This window comes from Echiichthys vipera, assembly GCF_963691815.1.
Source record: "Echiichthys vipera genome assembly, chromosome: X".
Lineage (NCBI taxonomy): Eukaryota > Metazoa > Chordata > Actinopteri > Perciformes > Trachinidae > Echiichthys > Echiichthys vipera.
In genome coordinates, this window is record NC_139825.1 from 26,921,614 (window position 1) to 26,943,985 (window position 22,372).

Consider the following 22,372-nt stretch of genomic DNA (forward strand, 5'->3'; position numbering starts at 1 on the left):
CAAATGAGAATGAAAAAAGTAAAATAAAATACATAAAGTTTAAAGTTATTAAAAAGGAGCTCAGCTATAAGCACATGAAAGGAGAAATGTTTTTAACCTGGATTTAAAACTCACATTGGGGCAGATCTGGTGGTAGTTTGCTCCGGTTGTGTGCAGCATAACAACACTAAGATATTACAATGATCATTATTAACCGATTTATATATTTATACATCTTATGTTAAAGTAAAACATACATTATGAAGGTGCACTGAATCCTTCAGCTCAATTGTATCTGTGCATGGCTATCATCCTGCTTGTGTAATGTATTTTTTTCACAAATGTATCTTTGATAATAATACGTTGCATTCATGTTGTATATTTATGTATAAATGTATATTTTCAGACAAAAAAACGTTAGAAGGATTATCAAACAATTTGGCGGGGCCCCTGCAGTGACTCTGAGGACCCCCTGGGGGTCCCGGGCCCCCTGTTGAAGAACTCTGATTTATTGCATTTCATCATATCCCCACAACCCAGCTGACACCGGCGTCTGGGGCTCAAGGGTCGGTTGTCCTCTTTGCCCGGTGTGCGGAGACGGTCGAGCCTCGGTTATTGTTCCATGTGGCCACGGTGGGTGGACGGACGGACGGACGGACGGCCCGCCCTGCTCTCTGTTGTTCGGCGGGTCCAGCCAATGAGAGCCCGGCTGGCGCTCAGCCCCGGTCCAATGAGAGCAGCGGGGTCCCGGGGCTCAGATCGAGAGTTGGGTTGTTCAATCTGTGTGAGGCGTGAGGACAACAACCAGACCAGAGTCTTACGGTCTCACCGGGTGGATGGATGTTGGCGATGGTAACGTTACCCAGCTTTTCCGTTATCATGTGTTAACAAATGTAGTGATGAAACCCAGACGAAGCCGGTGTTAATGTAACACTCGGTTACCTGGCTCTCTGTGATGAAAGTCACCGGGGAGAGTTTTTAAACGGTTAACGGCGCAGTTCGCCTGCGAGCTAAACGCCGTTACAATGTAAGTACTTAGTGGACGTTAGCAACAACAACCGTTAGGTTAACTTCAATTGTCCTTAGCAACGCGTTAGCCGTGAAGCTAATGGTAGCTACCATGGCAAGCTAACAACATAAATGATAGCTCCTGTGTGTTTAACTAACTACATTATTAGACAAGACAGCAAAAGACCAGGCGGCGCTAATCCTGTGCGGAGCCGCTGTTGCTAGCGGTTAGCGGTGTTAGCTAACTTATGGCTGCTGAGCTGCCTCAGACCAACAAAGTTGTTGCATGTTCCTGGAGAGAGTGGCTCTCTCTTGACTGCTCTTTGTTCTGGCTCAACATGGTGATGGTGGAGCAGCTTAGCATGGCGTTAAGAGCCAGCCAGCCCTGAAACAAACGACAGGCTTTTAAAAAACACGGGGCAAACACACAGTTTTTGATATTGTAACATTTGTGAATATCGGCGACACATGCGTTAATAGACACGCTAATAGCACAGCGTCAACCTAGCATTATATTTGGGGTATGCAACCAACTAGTTTATCAGTTTCACCGAGTTGCACATTAATGGTGTCTATTTGTTAAAATTGTAGTTTAAAAAGTAGTGCATTCATAGTTTACACAAAGAGAGGCAAGGAGAATGGTTTAGCACAGCGCTGGTACCGGTGAGGGAGGACATTAACACGGTTCTTAACCATTTGAATGGGCATGCAGCCATTTCCCCTTCATGTCAACATCTCTGTCTGTAAGTTTAAGAGCTTTAAATATGTTCTCTATGGACACGAGCAACATATACCGTGCTGCAGTGCTACATACGCTGTTTTATTTTAACTCCAAAAGTTGCCAATGACTATTTATCCTAGGTAACGTAAGGTCAAGTTGAGTTATTTAGCGCCGTATTTCATACAATGTCTCAATGGGTGTTAAAAGGCCAAGCGCTGTGGTGTACCAGCAGCACAAGCTCTATTCAGTTCTATTTTATTTACAGTGCCAAATCATAACAAAAGTTATCTTAAAACACTTTACATATAGCGTAGGTCTAGACCACACTCTGACTTATCTATGATTTACAGAGACCCAACAATTCCTCCATGAGCAGCAACAAGTCAAACTATCTGTAATAATAATAATAATATCTATATATCCAGCAATCTTGAGTACGCAGTGGCAACAAAAACCTTCCCTTTAACAGGCAGGAAAGATAAACAGATCCAGCTCTATGGAGGTCGGCCATCTGTCTCAGTGAAGGGGAGGACAAACTTATCTAAAAACACAAGAGAAGATAGATATCGTATGAAACCATGTCTTCCAAGTCACAGTTTTTATCCTGCTCTGCACATCACCGCGAAATCACAGCCCAACTCTAACAAACCTTTTTTTGCGTAGAAGTTTTGCGGTCACGTTCAGTTCTCAGGAGTCGGTAATGATTTTAATAAGTGGTTCAAATTATTATATATTTGTAAATAGTAAATACTTTTCAAATCATAAATAAACATTAGAAACTCCACAATTTGATAGACATTATAAACCATTCTATGTTTTCAGTATCGCAAATAATCTAATATGATCCCATGCTAGTGAATACCTGGACAGAAAAGTTGTTTTGTGATGATCAGTCTTCTCAGGAAATCCCTTTATTTGTTTTAAATTCTATGTTTGTAGTTATTGGTGTTCTCAGTTTTGGTGCATCTTCTCGTTATCTAATTGAAATTCTGCTAGACAGCTTTTGGTGTAATAACCAGAGTCCTGATGTTAGTATTAATTTGATTTCATTCCTATTTCTCAGAATGTTCCCGTTGGTGCCGGTGGACATGGGTGATCAAGCTGCACGTTGCTGTTGAGTTCTCTGCAGATGTTATTATGTCTTGCCCCAAAACTGATCAAGCAAATTATTTTTAAAAGTAAGTAAACATTTTAATTTTCAATCACTTTCTATGCAGTACAGTGCATGTGGGCTCAGTCATTTTAGTGATTCAGACTGGAAGTGTTTATCTGTCCTTTCACTGGCTTGATTGTAAATCTCACTTCTTCTTCTTCTTTTTCTTCTGTGAATCCCACCTCAGAATGAGGTGCTGCTTGGCTACAGGACGTGTGTCCTATCACTGAGGCCACATGTGTATCGAGAGAGATGGATCGTTGTAAGCACGTGGGACGCCTTCGTCTGGGCCATGACCATTCCGTCCTCAATCCACAAAAATGGCACTGCGTGGACTGCAGCACCACCGATTCAGTGTGGGCCTGCCTCAAGTGCTCTCACGTGTCCTGTGGACGTTTCATGGAGGAGCACTCACTCAAACACTTTCAGGAGTCACACCACCCACTGGCTATGGAGGTGCGTGAGCTGGAAGTGTTCTGTTTTGCCTGTGGAGACTATGTACTCAATGATAACGCAGAGGGAGACCTCAAACTCCTCAGAGGGGCACTCTCTACTGTTCGCAGCCCAGGTAGACGCTCACTACGCTCCTCCAGTGGGGGAGAGTGCACCCCCCGGGTTGGCGAAGGTGGGCCACAGCCTGCCATGCAACTGGCCTCGCGTCACAGGAGGAAAGCGCTTCTAGGAAAGATGCTTCGGATGTGGATCGGCAAACATCAGGAGCTGGAGAATCAGCGTAAAGATAAACTTGAGGAAGCTAGAAGACAAAAAAAGGAGGTCAAAAGGAGACTCATGGAAGAACTTGGCAATGTCCCTCCCAGAAAGAGTGCTAGGCTTCTTACTCAGGCGCCACGTTCTACCATCACACTCATTCCTCACAAATTTCGCGACCCTCCAGAACGCCTACCTCCTCCTCCCAAGAAGCCTTCCCTTCTAACCCTGTCCCGTAAGGCTCCTCAGAATGGCAGAGCTGCAAAACTGAGGAGGTACTACTCCACACACACGGTAACCCGCCGGAGACCCGCTCCAGGTGTCACTGGTCTGCGCAATTTGGGGAACACATGCTACATGAACTCAATATTGCAAGTGCTGAGCCACCTGCAGAAATTCAGGGAGTGTTTTCTCACTTTGGACCTGTGTGAGACTGAGGAGCTGCTGGCCAAGACCAATAACTCCCAGGGGGTGAAAGGTGTGACAGGAGGTGTAGTCAGCAGTGGTAACGCAGCACTGTCAGCATGCCCTCTTGGACGCATGGGGAAGGCAGGCAGTTGGAATTTGCCTGTGGGCAAAGAAAGCGTCCCCCCCTCCCAGCAGGCCTCAGAGTTGGTCCAGCCCAAGGAGCCTCGCTGCTCTACCCGCCAGCAGATGTCTCTGTGCCATGAGTTACATACACTTTTCAGGGTCATGTGGTCAGGCCGGTGGTCTTTAGTGTCTCCATTCGCCATGCTGCACTCTGTGTGGAACCTCATCCCAGCTTTCCGTGGGTACGACCAGCAGGACGCCCAGGAGTTCTTGTGTGAGCTGCTGGACAAGGTGCAACAGGAGCTGGACACAGAGGGGTCTAAACGCAGGATAGTTATCCCCATCACAAAGAGGAAACTATCCAAGCAAGTGCTAAAGGTTCTCAACACCATCTTTCATGGGCAGCTCCTCAGCCAGGTGAGACATCAGATATGTGAGGCAAAGCAATTTTAAACGATGACATTAGTTTTTAATTTTGAATGTCTCACGACTTTCAGGATGCTGCATCCCTGATATAAACCTTTGGCAGTGTGCCTACCAAATAATGCATCCATATATATTAGCTAATAATATTTATTATATCTCTGCCCCATCAACAATAATCAACCGCACTTTGATATTTAAAACATTGTAATCCTCAGATACTGTGTGATATATTTTTCTTTTTAAATCTCATTGTATTGTCTTTATAGTTCCACTTAATTTCTAAAATTAAGTTCCTCACCTGTTTTTCTTCTCTTCTTGCTGTGTTCTTTAGGTGACGTGTCTGTCCTGTAAGCACAAGTCTAACACAGTCGAGCCATTCTGGGATTTGTCTTTGGAGTTTCCAGAGCGATACCACAGCATAGACAAAGGCTCAAGCTCTACAGCTTACCAGCGCAGCTGCACCCTCACTGAGATGCTGTCCAAGTTTACGGAAATGGAGGCTCTGGAAGGCAGAATCTATGCCTGCAACCACTGCAACAGTTAGTACAACGTTTAATACAAAGCAAAGGAAAGGGTTCTTCTCTGTTAAGATTTGCCCTCTACAGCTGGAATTGGAGAATCTAAATCAATTCAGGATGCCTAATCTAATTTTAAAACCAAAATCCTTCTTTTTAAGTCTTGCATACCATTTTTTTATGGAAATAAAGTTCCATCCCAAAAGGAAATTGGATGTCTGGGAGTGCAGACGACATTAGTGCCTGGAGAAATTTTGCTTGAATGACATGAATTAAAATGTAAAAAACTGACTTTAAAATTAATAAATGTACAAAATAGTTATCAGATTTAAAAATGATTCAGGGAGCAGGAAGCGAGGACAGCGACTTGTTAGTGGAGTGAGGAGTGTTGGCGCACTGTGGCCAGCCTTGCAGGACGCAGTGACTTAAACACTAGGCTGGCAGCTACACAAAATGTGTTCAGAGAGTCTGATATATTGTAAGCAAGTGTCACCTCTGCACTAAAACAGAACCTCATTTCAGTGATTTGAATTGATTTGTGGGTTAACTTACCATCTCGCTGTTTCACGATTTTCAGAAAGAAGACGGAAATCATCCCACAAACCCTTAGTTCTGTCAGAGGCACGTAAGCAGCTTCTGATCTACCGTTTACCTCAGGTTCTACGGCTGCACCTCAAACGCTTCAGGTAAGTTTCTCTCCACGCAGATTTTCACAAAAGGTTGTCTGTGAAATAACAATTTGAGGAAGGTAGTTTTCTTTAATGTTTTTTTGGTAGCTGAAATCAGAGTGCTAAAGTACAGGAGTGTTTTATGTTTATCATGGTGCCTGTGAGTCCTTGTGAGCCTAACCAGGCCATGTTGTATAACAGATGGTCAGGGCGGAACCATAGGGAGAAAATCGGCGTCCACGTGGCCTTTGACCAGGTTCTGAACATCAAACCATACTGCTGCACGGGCTCAGGTCACTCTGTTCACAGAGGAGGCTACACCTATGATCTGTCTGCTGTTGTTATGCATCATGGTAAAGGCTTTGGCTCAGGGCACTACACCGCATACTGCTACAATACAGAAGGAGGTGAGGAAGAACCTGGATGAGATGATGAGATTGAGATCAACCTACAAAGTTTTGACGTTCTGTTGTTAACATTGTTTTTGTCTTTGTATCTTCAGGTTTCTGGGTCCACTGTAATGACTCTGAGATGAAAGTTTGCAGTGTGGAGGAGGTGTGCAACACTCAGGCCTATATTCTCTTCTATACCCAGAGGTCTGCTTAGGTACCTCTCGCTGTGATGTCGATCTGTGCGGGGCAACTAAAGGCTGCATTTATGAAAACGGTCTCCGATGTTTTCCCAGATGTCATTAAACAATCACTTTGAAATGATTTTCTAAAAAAAGATAGCAACGGGGGCAGTAGGACAGCCACAATTATGAGTCAATTTGGACATTTTAGCAGCATAATCCAGATGAGAAAGATGATAATAATGGTAGGCACACTGTAATTTTGCCAAGGTAAATTGAAGGAAAATCACTTGAACTAAAATGGTCTAATGCCTAGCTTCGGATTATGTTTTACTTTCACAAATTGAAAATTGAATTGATATAAAACACAGGGCTTTAATTGAAAATACCTTTTCAGAAATGAGGCCATGGGTTTTTCTCGGCCTGTGGGACCAGCATATCGGTTAATGGCCCTAAGACTGTGGGAGCAGGTCCGACTCTGTCCTGCTGAACACCATCTTGTGTGTCTGCGTTTTTAAAAACCTTCAGGCTAATGTCTGTCGAGTCTGGAGCTAACCAGGCGCTCTCCTGAAACAGCATTTTACGTTCTAACACAAAATGAATTCTGGATTTAGAGCAGTTTATCACGATAATGTTGTTTATGTGCCTTTTATATATAATTGTACATTCAAGACCTTTGAATCTTTCCACTCAACAAAGTTGACTGGTACATCTGGCATCGTGACATGAAACAGCGTTTTTTTTTAATTGAATAAGCAATCTATCCAATGAGCATCGCGGGGGGACTAATACCATTGTCAAGCTGTGTTTACATAGATGGCATGTCCTCTTAATATATACTGTATCGGTACAACAGGGGCAGTACTAGCAGGTGGAAAGGTCTGCGTCGCATCACTCGGCAAACCCCGACTGCAAGTGAGCAGGAAGCAACATGGAGGAACACACATGTTCATTTGCACACAATACCTGCACTGCAATGACGTATGCATGTTGAAAATCTGCAAAGTTTCTTCTTAAAACTACAGTAAAACCAGTATGTTGGCATAGCTACGCACCAGCGTCGACTTAAAATTACCTTTCAGGTGGATATGTTTAATCAGGGAAGATCGAACCCCCTCCCCCATGGAAATCGATTATAGTGGAGACATTGTCAGACTGAATTGGGAAATGGAGTCTGATATCAGGCAACATTTCATGCACTAAATGTTATAAGAGGTACATCTTCCAACATTATTGTGTCGTTCCACTTGAATGAAATTATTCTAGTGACTGAAATCCAGACTCTGTGTCGCCTCCCGTTCAGCTTTTTTAAGTATCTTGAAATGTCAGTTATGAAAACTTTAAATACTCATCCCTGCGTCATATGTATTTCATCATGTCCTCTCCTCAATTGTACTGCTGTGACTGGATACTGTGTCTCAGGCTCCAGGCCTTTGCCCCGTGCTCTCAGTGAACAGAAATAGTTTTTGATTTAGTTTATTTTGTAGTCCTTTTATGTTTCACTTTCATGAAAAAAAGCAAAAAGTTTCAGACGATTGATGATGAGTGATGGAAAGCTGCACTTTTGAGGAGGGGCAACTATTGTTGGTCCTATCTTTGTGATTGTTTATCTTTTAGCTCCTGTATCTTGTTTAAATGGCAGCTCCCCCTATGGTGTAACGGCTAAATTAGGCTGAGTCCGGGTCGGAGACACTGCACCTGAGTTTTAACTGCAAGAGATGGAAAAACGAGTCAAAGGGCAGACTGCGATATAAAAGAATGTGTTGGGGCACCCATTTTGAGTTGAGCACCTGAAAGCAATATATTGTACATCTTGCATCTTCAAAATCTACAAAATCAGGAATTCTCTGCTTGTTATACAATGTGTTTTTCTACTCTGCTGTTTCTATCAAGGTCTTTAGAATTTGCTAGGTAAACCGTTGTGTTTGATACGAGTCAAACGCAAAATACTATAATAATTTGTGAACTCTGTAAAAGTTGGAACAATCTAATGACGATGAATGTCTTACTTTTTAGAGGTCAGGTGTGGCCATGCCACCGGCTCTGATCCCCTTGAGTTCTGTCTTGTACTGTGAGAATACCTGTCATAAATGTAATGGTCATTTGGGTTTTCCTGACGGTAATTATTAAAAAGACAAAACAAATTTGAAACGTTTCTTGAGTTGCGTGCATTTGTCTAAATTAAAAGATGAGAGTTCATTCAGGTTATGTGCATGTTGTGTGGCTTCACTTCATCATAGTGCCTGCAACATACCTGTGAACAGCCTTATAGGAGGATACGTGTTCGGTTTACATGAAATCAGGAAAATGTGTCACAAATTTAGCATCATAACAGAAACGTTTAAGTAAAGCTGATAAAATCCACAGGATCATCAGCTGGACACACATCTTTTGCTGACACCTTTTAATTCTGCTTCTCTGACGCTTTTTTAAAGAGTTGAAACCTAGAATAAATAAAAATAACCTCTGAAGATTATCTTCAGTGAACTGGTCCTCTATCCTATTATGTTCACTTATGTACTTTGTGACTGTAGTTTTTTACCCATGGAATAAACGTTAAATGAAAAAAGTGTCACTGTATAACATTAGTTCACTAACTTTAAGACTCTTCTCTGCTATTCCCACTATATAAAGTCAACAATCATCTAGTTTCATGTTGATGTAATTTCCTACATACTTCATTAATAATAGTTGTATTGCTTATCAGTTATTTTATATTATAAAGGGAATATTCTAAAATAGGCGTTTAAACTAATGTTAATTTATCAAGCGTTGAATTAAATGTGATAATTTACTGATGCGTTATATAGCAGCAATAACACATTAATAAAAACTAATCTAGCTTTGACAGCCACATTTGAAAAAACAAAGATCTATTAGATGGGTGTTTATCCTTTACATTAGATAATAATACAGTTATAGATGTTGGCAATTTTTCACAAACCGTCAAGCCAGATGTTGCTTTTATTAAAGACTTAATATTGATTTATATAGCTTTAGAAAATATTTGATTTACTATCAATAAAGTAGTTGCAAAAGATGCCTAACATTATTTCTATAAGTCTCAACGGTTCATACTATTTTGGGTGCTTACTAGAACATGTTTACATGCTTCATATGCTCCAAAACACATTGTGTTTTTATGTGTATCCTGTCGGTCTGAACACACCTGTATTCACTCTCTGTCTGAAACACACACTGTCTCTTTAAGACCCTCTCCTGAAAAAGCCCAGTCTGCTCTGATTGGTCAGAGTTTCTGGGCCTTTTGTATCTGCGTTCTCGGTGTCTCTGCACCGTCATTGCAGTCGGGGAATGACTGTAACAGCACTTTTTACCTTTATATGGTATAATTGTGACATCACAAACGTACAGAAGTCCTGAGGGCTTGTTTAAAGACACAGTTCCTGAATACAGGCTGTGAGCATTTCTCTGTGGATTGAGCATTTTTACACTTTCACAGTATTTATGTAGCAACTCGACCTGATTTATGATTTAAAAAAATACTTTTTCAGGATTTGTTTGTTACCAGTCTGAGTACGCTTCAGTCAAAACGTTTAGTGCAAAAGAATGATTAAGATATATTCAATGTCAGTCTAATATATGAAATCATTTATTTCTTACATTGTTTAATAAAACAGGAATTATTATTTTTTTTGCAAACTGGATATAAACTTTGATACAATTTGACATGCCAGTTAAATTGACACTGGTGACAGTAGCAGTTTTACAGTAGTGGTGAAATAGCATTGAAGGACAGAATAGATTTTACATAGTTGAATTATTAAGGTGACTTTTTCTTAGATATCAAGTGTTTTTTTCTTTTAAACTGTTCATTCGACTTCAAGAAAACGAGAAAAATGTGTCTAAAAGCACTGCTTCAACATCAGAACAGAATGTGAAACAAACCAGGAGTGATACAACATGTCTGCACTGTATTTCTGACAACAAAACGGCAGTAATAGAAGATTAATTTAGTCATTAATGAAATGTTAACTTGTGCCAGCTAGATGCATCTTAGTGCACATATGAGGACATGCATGAGCACATAACATTCATGAAAAACAACCTTTTTCCTCTCAAATGAACTATAACTTCAACATGAAGGTTGCGGCGAACATGATCAGAATTTAACGTCATTATTACGTTGCTGAAGTCTTTGTAATTCATGTATCATAAATAATTAGAAAAAGACGATCTAAAGATTTCTTGCAAGAAAGGTTTTGGTGACAGCAATGCAATCGATGATTGGTCATCAACACCAATAGATTTGATGAGATGAGATGTCTTTTGACACTTGGCAAGCAGAGAATTTCTGTTCTTTCTCACTGTAAAAACCTCTCAACACTGCAGGCCGGATCTTGTCCACTCTTCATCTAAAAGTGCCATGCTTTGTCCTCAGATGCTCCACCTTCACACTCAGAAGGAACAAGTTCAGTGGCCCTCGTTCTATTCCGGTCTCTGAATCCTTCTGTGGTGGTGACTGAGTTTGTGACCCTCTGCTCCAGCCCCCGCTGACGTCTCTCCCGCGAAGCTCAGCTGGGCAGCAGCCACGTCTCCACAAAATCCCACTGCTTCCACAGGACGAACAGCAGCAAGGTCAGCAGGACGGTGGACGCCACCCGGGCTCGGGTCTTCATCAGGGGAGTGATGAAGTTGGCCAAGGTAGAGACGAAGACCAGCAACACGGCCATGAGCGCCAGGATGACATTGATGAGTTTACCCAGCAGAGCTCGAGCATTGGCGTTCTCCACCCCCTCCAACTGGACGACCTGCTGCTGTTGCTGCTGCAGCTCCAGCTTGGTGATTCGGGTGAGGCACGACTCCACAGCCTCCTGTGTGAACACACAGAGCAACCACAGTGTGAGTTTGTTTGTATTAAAGGCCCTGGGAACTTGTTTTCTCAATCAGCTTTTTGGTACTACACAAACACACTATGTTCTGTCATGTCATGTGACAGACTTGTGTTTTTTCTTACCCTAACCCTCTCAGTTGGAACAGTGTGATGTCATGTATTGCAGTGCACCAATCAGGATATAGCAACATTTAATCAGAAACTAGTGACAGTCGATGGGTTGTTTGGTCTCTGCATCACTATCACAGAGTTTTGCAGATTTTTACTGTTAATCAAAAGGTTCTGTGTAATGTTTTACATGTAGGCTATTAATCGCTTTTTATTGCCAATGGGCAAACAGGTTGTTACGCAACTTAATGATTGACACCTTCACCGACTTTCTCAGTTGTCTATAACAGCCTGTGGATTGACTTTTATGTAAAGGTTTCGGGGTGGATTCAGCTCCACTACAACAGTGATAGGTACATGGAGTCAACTAATGAAATGCAGAGTCCGCACATGCTGTTTTTCCGTAATACATTCTGCAGTGGCGGCCCGGAGATGGACCTAAGGTCACTAAAAACAGGAGTTTTCAGAAAATAGGAGAGAACCTTTAAGAACAACTATGGATATTTAATTTTATAGAAAAACCCTAGACTACAGATGGATGACGCTTCTCCACTTCCCTTCCACTGAACAGAAATGAAGCCAAAATATCTAGGCAAGGCAATTTTATTTTTAAAGCACCATTCGTACAAGCTGCAATTCATAGTGCTTTAAAAAAAAAAAAAAAAAAAAATAGATAAAAGATAACATCATAAAAACAGCAGAATAATCATACAGTACAGGACAATAAAATAGCCAATAATTGAAAATAATAAAATAAGCAATAAGACCAATGCATGAATGGTAAAAGCAAGTCACTAAAACAATAAAACAATATTACAAAGGGTTAGAAGTAGGAAGTTAAGATTACCTACATGTTGGGTTATGGGAAAGCTGCAGTAAACAGTGTTTTTAGGCCTGATTTGAAAGAACTGACAGTCTGTGCGCACCTCAGGTGAAGGGGCAAGATGCATGACCTATACTGCAGCCAGCCACCAGGGGGCGGTCGAGACGTTTTGGCTTCATTTTTGGGGAGCTGTAATGTTGTACATCTTTATAGTCTGTGATGAAAACACTTTAGATTTGAAGCTAAGTTTGTGTATCAGATTTTTACCTGAATGTCTCTCGCTCTTTCGTAGGATTGATAGGCGACTTTTTCCTCCATGCTGGCGAGTTCCTGTTTAAGGTTAGTCATCTCATTCTGGTGCAGCTCTGTTAAGTCATTCAGCTGTTCTTCAAGTCGCTCATACCTGAATAAACAGTACAAAACACACAAGAGAATGCTCCAAATAATGCAAATGATTTTGAAAAATGTAAAGTTTTTAAACAGTCTTGAAGGTCAAGTCTGGTCTCTGTATCCAAAGCGTGATACAGCTTATCCCTCTGTGCCATAGAGCTCCATTGTTGCAAAACTAAAAATATAAAAAAGGATAATACTGGTAATGAAACAAGTTAATAATAATAAAACTATTTTAAAATACAAAAGCCATAAAACAAGTATGAGAACTATCAAAAACCAGCAATGATGTTTAAAAGGGAAATTCATTAATTTCAATTAATATCATAAAAATATTTCTTGAGCTGTCTTTTAAAACTATCAGCAGTGATGGTTGTAGTTTATTTAAGTTGATCCGACATGCCTCCCGCTGCAGGTAATACTTATAATCCGCAGCTAAAAATAATCCCCACAATTGACTCCTGTTTGAGTAACTGCTAAAAACTACAGTGTTCATCTGTGAAAGGAAATAATTTAGTCTTTTCAGTCGTGACTCATAAAAAAATGTTTATATCTTTAGTAGGAACAAATATGACTGCTGCAGGGATGATGTATTTTATATATCATAGGCCAACCCAGAAGATAGTATGGACTGGGTTTCCTTGACAAAAGTCAATGTGATTTGTTTCATTGGATTTGGGATTACTGCTTACTACTGTTTATGATACTTCACCGCTTTTATGATTTATGAAGCATGAATGCAATCAAATGTACAAATAAAAAACTAACTCCACCACCCACTAGCTTTTAACTGATTTTGGTTGTATGGCGTGATAACGTTTGTAGTCTCGCTTATTAGCGACCGCTTTTTTAAAGGCACGTACAAGCTGTACTGACATATTTTATCTCGTAGAACAAAACATTATAATCTCTTAAGCCAGTGTTAACCACAGACCTTATTTAAGCCATCCAACCGAAAACCCATTCAAAAGTCTGACTGACTTTGAGACGAGGGAACCAGAAGTGCAAAAATGTTGACTCACTTCCAGGTTTTAGGACTCATTCCTGCAGCACTCTATGGGCTTGGGGATAAAAGCCACAGACAGGCCTACTGAGAGTTTTGGTCTTTTTTTGGATTTGCTGACAGTAACAAAACTATAGAATATTGCCAGCCTTATCCTCAAGGTAAACTACAGTACATTCTGAAGATTATATTGAATACACCAGAGTTCATAAATGTGACTGTCAGTGTATTTGTGTGTGACTTGTACCGGTATCTCTCTTCTTGCAGGCACTGTGTCATGTAGGAGTAGTCACTCTGCAGCTGGCCCTTCATGTCCTCGATGGCGTCCTCCATGTGCGCCTGGCTGGCTTTGATCTCCTGCAAGCCCTCAAGTAGAGAGTCCCAAGAGCTGTGCATGTGATGGTGGTGGTGGTGGTGCCCATCCAGCCTGGGGCTCCCCATGGTTGGTCCTAACAGTCCTCCTCCTCCCCCTGCCCCACCGGAATTACTGCCCGCTCCGGAGCCGGATGTGGCGCTGGAGCACTCGTCGTCGCTGCCGTACTTTGGGCTGGAGACCAGAGTGGCGCTTCCACTGAGAGCACGAGGTGTCAGGGTGTCCTCAGAGTGCCCCCCGACGCCGTCCTCAAGTGAGTCCTTTAGGTGAGCAATGTTATCTGCGCTACCAAACTTGTTCCTGATAAGACTGGCAAACTCTCTGGGCTTGGAGACCACAGCTGTGTGGGTGAGGGCAGATACTCCGCCTTTGACCCCTTCGACTACTCCACCTCCAAAACCACTTATCCCGGCACGAACGTTGGCCCTAACGTCCTTTAATCCCTGCTGCATGCCCCGCAGGACATCCTTAGGCTGTCGGGCCGGTCCATTCTGTAGAGAGGGAAGAGAAATGAGGAAGCAGAGAAGTGGAGGATCTCAAAGGTAGGAGAGATTAGGTTAAGGGAGAGAACTGTAGGAAGATAGATGAAGAAAGCAGGCCCTGTAGAGAATTAGGTGAGACACAGGATGATTCATGTTTTAGGAGTTGAGAGTCATCAGTCTATATTTGGACACAACTGTCCTCACAAAGGTAGTTCAACACTTGTTTGAGTCAGCCACAAGATAATTATTCACAACAGCCACAATACAAAAACAGCTGCGCACACCGATATCACATGTCCATGCACAAACTACACACACACTTGCTCACCTACCTGTTCTATCTCCTTTAGCTTCTTGTGATAGTGCTCTAGTTTCTTGTGCAAGTGTGCGATGGTCTGCGCCGACTTCTGGTTCTTCTTCTCAAACACCTGCTTGATCCTGGACGCCTGCTGTTTGTCCGCGTTGTGGGCCAACTTCAGGTACTCTGCAACGTTGTCGTCACGAACCTCCTGCTCCACACGAATCTGCTCTGTGACCTTCAGGATCTTCTGCTGCAGATGCTCCAAGGCAACACGCGTCCGCTGTGGCTCACCAACCCCAAAACCCTCTGCACCCCCGCAGGCCATGACCCCAGACGCTGATGCTGCTGCTGCTGCTGATGATGTTGCTGCTGCTGCTGCTGCTGCTGCTGATGCTGCTGCTGATGCTGGTGCTGCCGCTCCATCCCCGCTGATGTTACTGTCAGAGCCTCCATGGCTGGTGGTGGAGGGTAGGCCTAGAGTTGCCACCTCGCTCTTGTCCAGCTGAGGGGATGAGAGGGCAGGGGGAGGTAGTCATGGGTGGAGCGAAAAACTGCAACTTCTACAGATGAAGAACTGATGACATGACTTCACATGTATTGAAACTTCTCAAGCCAAAGTACAAAGGAAGATTATTCTGAGTAACAGACACAGTGGAAGTGCTATTGTTGCATCCTGGTTGTAATTATATGTCTTTCGTTTTTGAGAAAGTCAAAAAGAAGTTCACCTCAAACTTAAATGGAATATTATCCACCTGATGGTGGAACTGTGGGTTCCTAGGTAGTTTGTGGCTCTCTAAAATAATTAGGCTTTCATTTGGAGCTCAGTACTTTCTCAATACTTTACAAGAAGTGTCATAGTAGAGAAAATACTGTAGACAAAAGTGTTGATACCAATTCATTAGTTTCACTGTGATGCAGAGAGTGTTCTAAGCTAAACATGAAAAGTGTGACATTTGTCTACAGACAATTCAACATATATGAGGATTAAAGTTTCCAGTAATATATGAACAGATATTCACATGGGCTTTAAAATTGTTTGCATTTTCTCTAGAGTTTTGTTGCAAGAACGTTCTTGGAAATGATTTGGGAATTACAGACTCTTAAAATAAATATCTGTTCATCACGTCGGCTTCTGAAACACCAATCAGTTATTCCCCAAAACTGATTTGGTAGAAGAACTAGAGAGTACACAGAAAGGCCATCATGCATTAATTAGATGATACATAATTAGTCTGCTTCCCGCTCTGCACAGCCTCAGAAACTCCACAAACAAGCTCCTTTAAAACACCTTTCATTTAAAAGTACATCAGGTAGGTAAGAGAAATAAGGAGGCAAAAGCATGCTGCGTTTAAACCCCCCTCGGTGGTAATAGACAGCGATGACAATGATGATGAAACATACAGTATTTGATGGCCTGTTTTTAAACGTAAACCTCAATGTGTCCTGGATCATTCTGTCTGATTGATCTCATTGATCCAAGAGGGAATTCCCTGCTGTGTTAACATAGCCTGTCTATACAGTATGTGTGTGTGTGTTGGCAGATGGTGGGGTTGTTAATGACCCTCTGCCTGACGTCAAAACAGTGTAATCAGACCCTGCAAACATGAGCTCAGACAGACACATGACACCAAACGCTGCTCTAATTTCTCCAGACAAAAAGCTGCAAAGGATTTATTTGTATTTTATTTTGCACCATTTGCAGCTCCAAATAGCGAAGCCAGACAGGCAGTGTTTGTTTTTTTATTTTTTTGTAGACAAAGTAGGTTACCAATCACATTGTAATGGAGAGAAAGACAGACGACTGCAGTCCCTGGTGGTCGATCCTTCCCTGATCTGATGCTTGCAGCAGCTATAATGGCTCAAAGGAGGAGGAGGTGGTGGTGGTGGGGGTGTGCAGTGTCCAGCGTTACATATGTGTGAACACAAGACAAGAAAAAAACAACATGGATGCACAAATCTAACACGGATGAATCCGGTGAGGTGATCAGAAAGTCTCCTGGAGGTCGGAAGACACACAGGCTGTGGTGAGGATGAGGACGACAGATGTCTATGGCATTAAAAAAAACAAGAGAGGACAGGGGCATGTCCATGCCTTCTTCGATGGATGTCAACGAGCGTGGATGGGAACACATGAGGATGAGACACAACCAGCACAGCAATAAATTAAATTAGAAACGTTACCATACTGCTTTAATCCAATTTTTGCAGTGCCATTGCAAGTCTGTGTTCGAGGCCCATCCTCCTCCTCCCCCTGTGCTCACCGAGGAGGAGCCCCCAGCCTCAAATATCTTTACCCCCAGCTGTTGTATGGCTGAGTACGATCACCTCACTGGATCCTAACGCTCCATTGTTAATACCATCGATATCTGCAGCCTCCCTCTCCCTCCCTCTCTCTCTAATGCTCTGATCTATTCCTCCCTCCCTCCCTCTCTCTCTCTCCTTTGTGTCATATACTCCCTCCGCCTCTCTTGCTTGCTTTTGCTCTCTCTTTCAGTCTAAATGCAAACGCTGGCTGTCCTGCTCCGTAATGGATGTGGGAGCTGAGGGACAGATGATGGAGGGAAATGGGCGGGGGGATGGGAGAGCTTAGCGCAGGCGTGCAGGTGCCTCTGTGCCGCTGAGGCCAGAGGAGAGAGGGGAGGAGGGAGCGCAGCAGGGCCTGCTTCAGGCCCTTCATCCCCCCCTAAACCCTTAGTATAAACACATGCACCCTCAGTGTGTTCTCTGGTGTGGGGCTGCAGTGATGTGGTGCCAAAGTACACAGTGTCTGCCTGAGCAGTGATTCACTTTCTAAAATTACCTTCTTCACAAAGTACGACAGAAGCCTGTTTGAGCTACTCAGTGCTGCTTCAAGTATTCTCTCAACTTTAAATTCTTGTCTGTGCCGGCCTGTGTGTCTGTGGAGAGATGCCCACTACAAACAGAGGTAGACAAGCTCCCATCACCATCTTTGAAACAATCCTGAAATGCTTCAAACATAGACAAGGTGGTCAAGACAGGTTCAGTGGAGGAGGAAGTATTCAAATTTAGTTGACTTTGGTAAAAATAAACACCAGTGTAAACATCTAGTAAAGGTAATGCATTCAAACTTAGAGGGCATATTAAACATATGTTCCTGTTCATACTTGGGTTGGGTTTCTACTAGAACATGTTTACATACTTTAATGTTCAAAAACACATTTTTTCCTCATGCTGTCTGTCTAAATATACCTTTATTCACTCTGTCCAAAGCGCTTCGTTTTAGCGCCTGTCTCTTTAAGACCCCTCCTGAAAAGGCCCAGTCTGCTCTGATTGGTCAGTGTTTCAGGGTCTTCCACATCTGTGTTCTCAGGGTACGTCCACATACCCTACAACCTTTTCTTTCCCCACCATTCTAAAAAAGTTTTTCGTCCACAAGGCCTCACCTCAAGAAATATCTGCGTCCACACAACCAGTGAAACCGACTCAAAACGCTGCAATACACATGCCGGGCCTGGATGTGGTGTATGTATAAGCTGGTCTCGTATCTTGACTTGAGTAAATGATCAGAATACATCCCACAACGGTGGTGTAAAATATAAATGCATACAATTTAAAATGCTGCTTTCACATTTCGACATGACAGCACATTTACTTTTTTAATTACTTACATTTTTAAAGTTAGAAAAGAAAATTACTCCCCACAAACACACACACCTACCTTTGTGAGGACATTCATTTAATGAATTAAATTGCTTACCTTGACCATCACAACTAAATGCCTAACCCTGAACCTTACCATAACATAAACCTTAATTTTAACCTGAACCTTAAACCAAGTCTTAACCCCCACACATGCTTTTGAAAAAGTGAGGGCCGGACAAAATTTCCTCCTCTTCCAAAAATGTCCTCACTCTGTTGGGTAAGTCTCAAAGTCCTCGCAAATATAAGCACACACACACGCTCAAGATAAAGACCACTCATAAAGCAAAAGCAGATTCAGTTGAACATTTTATTGGGAATTTGAATTCTCATAATTAAACAAAAAACTAGATTAACACATGGCATAATATCTCACAATAAATAATAGATCTTTTCATTTGTAGCTTTAAACATAAAACAACATGTAGGACGTGTGCACAAACATCTACAAACAGAAGTGCATTCATTGTTTGGGGTAATGCTGGATTGTTTTTTTTTTTTTTGCTTAGCTTCGTATCTGTGGCGGCGAACATTTCTAAGCTGTCAGTTGGTAAGGATTAGCATCACAGTGACCTTGTTTGACACCCATTCAGATTACCCATAGCGGCAGGATTTGCCAACATAGACATAAATAAGTGTCAAGAACAAACACTCGTCTTGAGCAGATAACACATTGTCTGTTATAATTGTACTTTGCTTCCAAATAGAAAATAGAGCACTTCAGCTTCAGCTTAGTAAATACATTTGCTTCTGAGAACTTTCTTCTGATTGTACTTTATTGAGCTTCAAATATCAAAACCATAAAGGTACTTAATGGGTGCTTTGAATACACCAGTCAGATGAATGTGCAATACTGTATTTTTATGATTATGCTACTTAACAGCGCTGCATTAAACTCTAGATAAATCTCTGATATACATCTTAATAAAGCTAAATATAAGTGTTTCACGGTGCTATGCTCCTGACCTACAATATGTGGTGGTATACACATGTCAGAGTCCAGACAGGGTATGTGTGGAGATCTGCTCAGACGGAGGAGGACATGATGGCACTTCTGTCATTTAAAATCTAAAGCAAAGCAACTGCAGGACATCAAACCCGTTCAAGGATTTTCCTGAGTACATGATGGTAGAAAAAAAAACGGACTGTACGCCCGGACATATAGAGTATGACACATAAAAAAAGACTTGTAGCCCTCCTTATTCACGTAAAGAAAATACATTGTAAAAAAACAATAGTGGATTTGAACAAAGCAGCAACAGGGCATCATCCATTCTCTGCCACTCATGTATGATTATAACCTTTTCAAGTGTATGCAGTAATGTGTTCATCATATCTCCGTACTGTTAGAGGTAGAGATGTGACGTTTTCAGCCGGTGGAATGTACAGTAGGAAATGTCAGTCAACACTTTGGCAACCCCATGATCCAAATGAGTATAAATCCACTGATTCAAGAGATTACCGTTAATCTTCTCTGCTCAAATGTCCCCTTCTCACCACTGTGAAAAACACCAACCCCCCCTCAGAGTGAATACAGTACCCTAATTAACCGTAAAGTTGTATATTATAATGATGTAAAGCTGAGGTCCCTTCTGTTGTCGGATGATTCACCGGGTCCAAGACCTCCCTGGTGAGCGACTGCAGATTTTTTTCCTGAGTGTGGAACTGTCTGTGTGTTTCTCTTGGCATATTGGCACCTTTGCAGTATTACAAAAAAAATAAAAAATAAATCACTCGCCGGATTTGAGTGGCATCCCAGCTACTCTTCTTTTAGCCGGATAGAAATCTGTTGGGATAAAGAACAGGAAGTTTAACTCATGCACATCTGACATGACGCCACAACTGGACGTATTCACATTTGAAATATCTAAAGACGTACCCGTGATGTTGGTCTGCTTCCTCTTCAGCCCTGTGTTCTCTCTACTCTCTGGTGTTTTCTCCATCTTCTTCGGGTTGAGCGCGCATTTCTCTTGCAAACACGGGATGTTCTCCTTCTCACTCTGTGATGACCCCGCCCTTCTTCCTCCTCCTGCCTTGGGCTTAACTGCTGCCTCAGCCGCCCTCTGACCTTCTGCGTTCCCCAGACCATGCGAACAGGACGATCTGTAGAACTGTGGCAGCTTGGCGACTGGGATGCACTCCCACTGGAAATGGCTGCCCTCCAGAGGCGTGTCCGAGATGAAGTCAAAGCCCCAACGCTGGCTGGCCTCCTCCAGGTCTCCCCCCATGGCGGCCTGGTATTCCGCCTGCAGCTGCTCTTTGTCGACTGGGCCGAACAGCTTTCGTCGAACAGGGCCGTTCCTTATGGCCTTTGAGATTCGCTTGTGAGTGGCCATCGTTCTACACTGCAGGAAACAGAGAAAAGAGCACCGGTTAGTTGGAAAAGACGCTCCTGGACATCCACCTGGATCAGCTGAGACATCATAGTCATGACACATGATAAAACACTGACTGATAAAACACACAACACTGATATAATTTTGCACAGAAAAAACATGGATTGATCTCTTCCTTGCTGAATAAAACTTAATGCCAATCTTTGCTAAAAGTCCATAACCTGACTCTGACTATGGATTGTTTCGCATAGTTCGCATTTGCTCTGCATATCCATCTGAGAAGTCTCGGTTGGAGGTTTTTTTGGAAGAGACAGAAATACTAGTTGGATAAATCAGTCGCTTCTCGTTGCCTCACATGTCCAGCCGTCTAAAAACCAACCCTGATTGGTTTGGTCACTTGGGCAACCTTCTCCAAATTTTCTCTGCTGCAGGTTACCAGACTGATCTGCGAGTAAAATACAATGGTGCTCGCAAGATCAGGATGGTCTCACGAGGCCAAAAAGTCCATCCAGTTCTTTTTTTTTTTTAACTGCCTCAATTTTAAATGTAGAAATCAAGCTTACCATGGCTCCAGTCAGTCAAAGTACCCTCAGTGTGAACTACAGAGCATCTCAGACTGATGTGACACTGGGCAGCTCTTTATAGGAGCCAGTGACTCATTGAGCCCTCCTGTCTGAATCACTGGTACATGCCTGGACATAATCTCAGGCAGACATGCAAAGGCAAGTCCTCAACTGAGGCTGTAATCAGAGTCACCACCAGGGGTCAGTGTCACACCTTAACTACAGCTCAACTGAACAAGTTACAAACCTCAATGAGCAGCTAACAAGTAAAGAGGATAGAAGAGGTTAGATTTATAAATCTTATTACTAAGTCAGTGCTTTTCCACATCTGTATATTTACACAGCATTCAGAAACTATTCCAAGTAAAGGGGCTTAATGGTCACTTTCCTGGAAGAGCTACAGGAAGGAAGCAGCTCTGTCTCCGGAGAATAAGAAGTCATTACAGTGATCCGGGAAGGGCCGGGCAGGTTTCCCATTTCAGTGAACTATTAAGAGAAACCCTCATTATCCAGCTAAAGCACTGTAGGGCAGGAGAGGCCATTGTAATTATACTATTAATAATAATATGGCAGACACTAATGATGCTCACTGATTATAAAGATTATACGTTATTCAAGTGCAGACACTGTCAGACACACTAGCTTTAGTTTGACTTGGACTGACAGCTAAAGTCTATCTGACATTTAAACCATGTTCTTCACAATGATCCCTGGTAAAATATATGAACATCAGTCTGGCAGAACATGTCTTGACATCTCACTGGCTGCAGCAGCACAGCACAGCAGAACTCGCATGTAAATGAACTTTACTTCATTCATGTTCAATTAACACAATCTAAGAAACAACACCAAACTCTTAATTTACAATGTCTAGATTAACGGAAACACAACTACACTTCCCTGAGATTATTAAGAAGTTGCAGCATTGACTGAAAAGAATATTTCTAATTACAGAAATGTTTTACTTTTAAACTTATCTCCTTTTCATTGATGATCAAATAAAGGACGAACATATTTTATCTGTTCATCATTCTAACATTATTTGGTGTCTTAAAACGACAGACTAACAGTAAATGGTACATTAATATTATTCTTATGGTCTGGCAGAAGTTAAGTATGTACTGGGGGCCTCATGGAGTTTACTTGGTAAATACAATAATTTTAAATCATATTTTTAAATAAAATGTCATGTGTTTCAAAT

The 22,372-nt window shown here is 42.2% G+C and overlaps 3 protein-coding genes across 4 annotated transcripts; 1 reads left to right on the forward strand and 2 right to left on the reverse strand.

The window, feature by feature from the left end:
• Positions 1–759: 759 nt before the first annotated feature.
• Positions 760–8,355, forward strand: usp49 (ubiquitin specific peptidase 49). 2 transcript variants are annotated; one of them, XM_083938927.1, is made up of 7 exons: positions 760–831; positions 2,772–2,886; positions 3,049–4,517; positions 4,858–5,065; positions 5,619–5,727; positions 5,911–6,116; positions 6,212–8,355. In XM_083938927.1, exons 3-7 carry the CDS (start codon positions 3,114–3,116, stop codon positions 6,313–6,315), a joined length of 2,031 nt encoding a protein of 676 aa, XP_083795053.1. In that variant the 5' UTR covers positions 760–831; positions 2,772–2,886; positions 3,049–3,113; the 3' UTR covers positions 6,316–8,355. The 2 variants fall into 2 exon arrangements, with proteins under 2 accessions (XP_083795053.1, XP_083795054.1); XM_083938928.1 differs by lacking the exon at positions 760–831 and adding an exon at positions 875–1,006.
• Positions 8,356–10,812: 2,457 nt separating this feature from the next.
• tmcc2 (transmembrane and coiled-coil domain family 2) lies at positions 10,813–18,339 on the reverse strand (the record flags this gene model as incomplete). The annotated part of the gene is made up of 5 exons (XM_083939579.1): positions 10,813–11,112; positions 12,331–12,466; positions 13,704–14,320; positions 14,644–15,114; positions 18,331–18,339. The coding sequence occupies 5 exons, from the start codon at positions 18,337–18,339 to the stop codon at positions 10,813–10,815; spliced, it is 1,533 nt and encodes a 510-aa protein (XP_083795705.1).
• A 1,594-nt stretch (positions 18,340–19,933) lies between these two features.
• Positions 19,934–20,611, reverse strand: cdkn1a (cyclin dependent kinase inhibitor 1A). The gene is made up of 2 exons (XM_083938430.1): positions 20,152–20,611; positions 19,934–20,058 (listed from the first exon to the last, which is right to left on the reverse strand). The coding sequence occupies exons 1-2, from the start codon at positions 20,606–20,608 to the stop codon at positions 20,003–20,005; spliced, it is 513 nt and encodes a 170-aa protein (XP_083794556.1). The 5' UTR covers positions 20,609–20,611; the 3' UTR covers positions 19,934–20,002.
• Positions 20,612–22,372: the final 1,761 nt, after the last annotated feature.

Coding starts and splice junctions, on each gene's coding strand:
- usp49 (XM_083938927.1), top strand. CDS start 3,114: ATGGATCGTTGTAAGCACGTGGGACGCCTTCGTCTGGGCCATGACCAT. Junction 4,518..4,857: donor ATGGGCAGCTCCTCAGCCAG/GTGAGACATCAG, acceptor TGTGTTCTTTAG/GTGACGTGTCTGTCCTGTAA. Junction 6,117..6,211: donor CTGCTACAATACAGAAGGAG/GTGAGGAAGAAC, acceptor TTGTATCTTCAG/GTTTCTGGGTCCACTGTAAT.
- cdkn1a (XM_083938430.1), bottom strand. CDS start 20,608: ATGGCCACTCACAAGCGAATCTCAAAGGCCATAAGGAACGGCCCTGTT. Junction 20,059..20,151: donor GAAGCAGACCAACATCACGG/GTACGTCTTTAG, acceptor TTATCCCAACAG/ATTTCTATCCGGCTAAAAGA.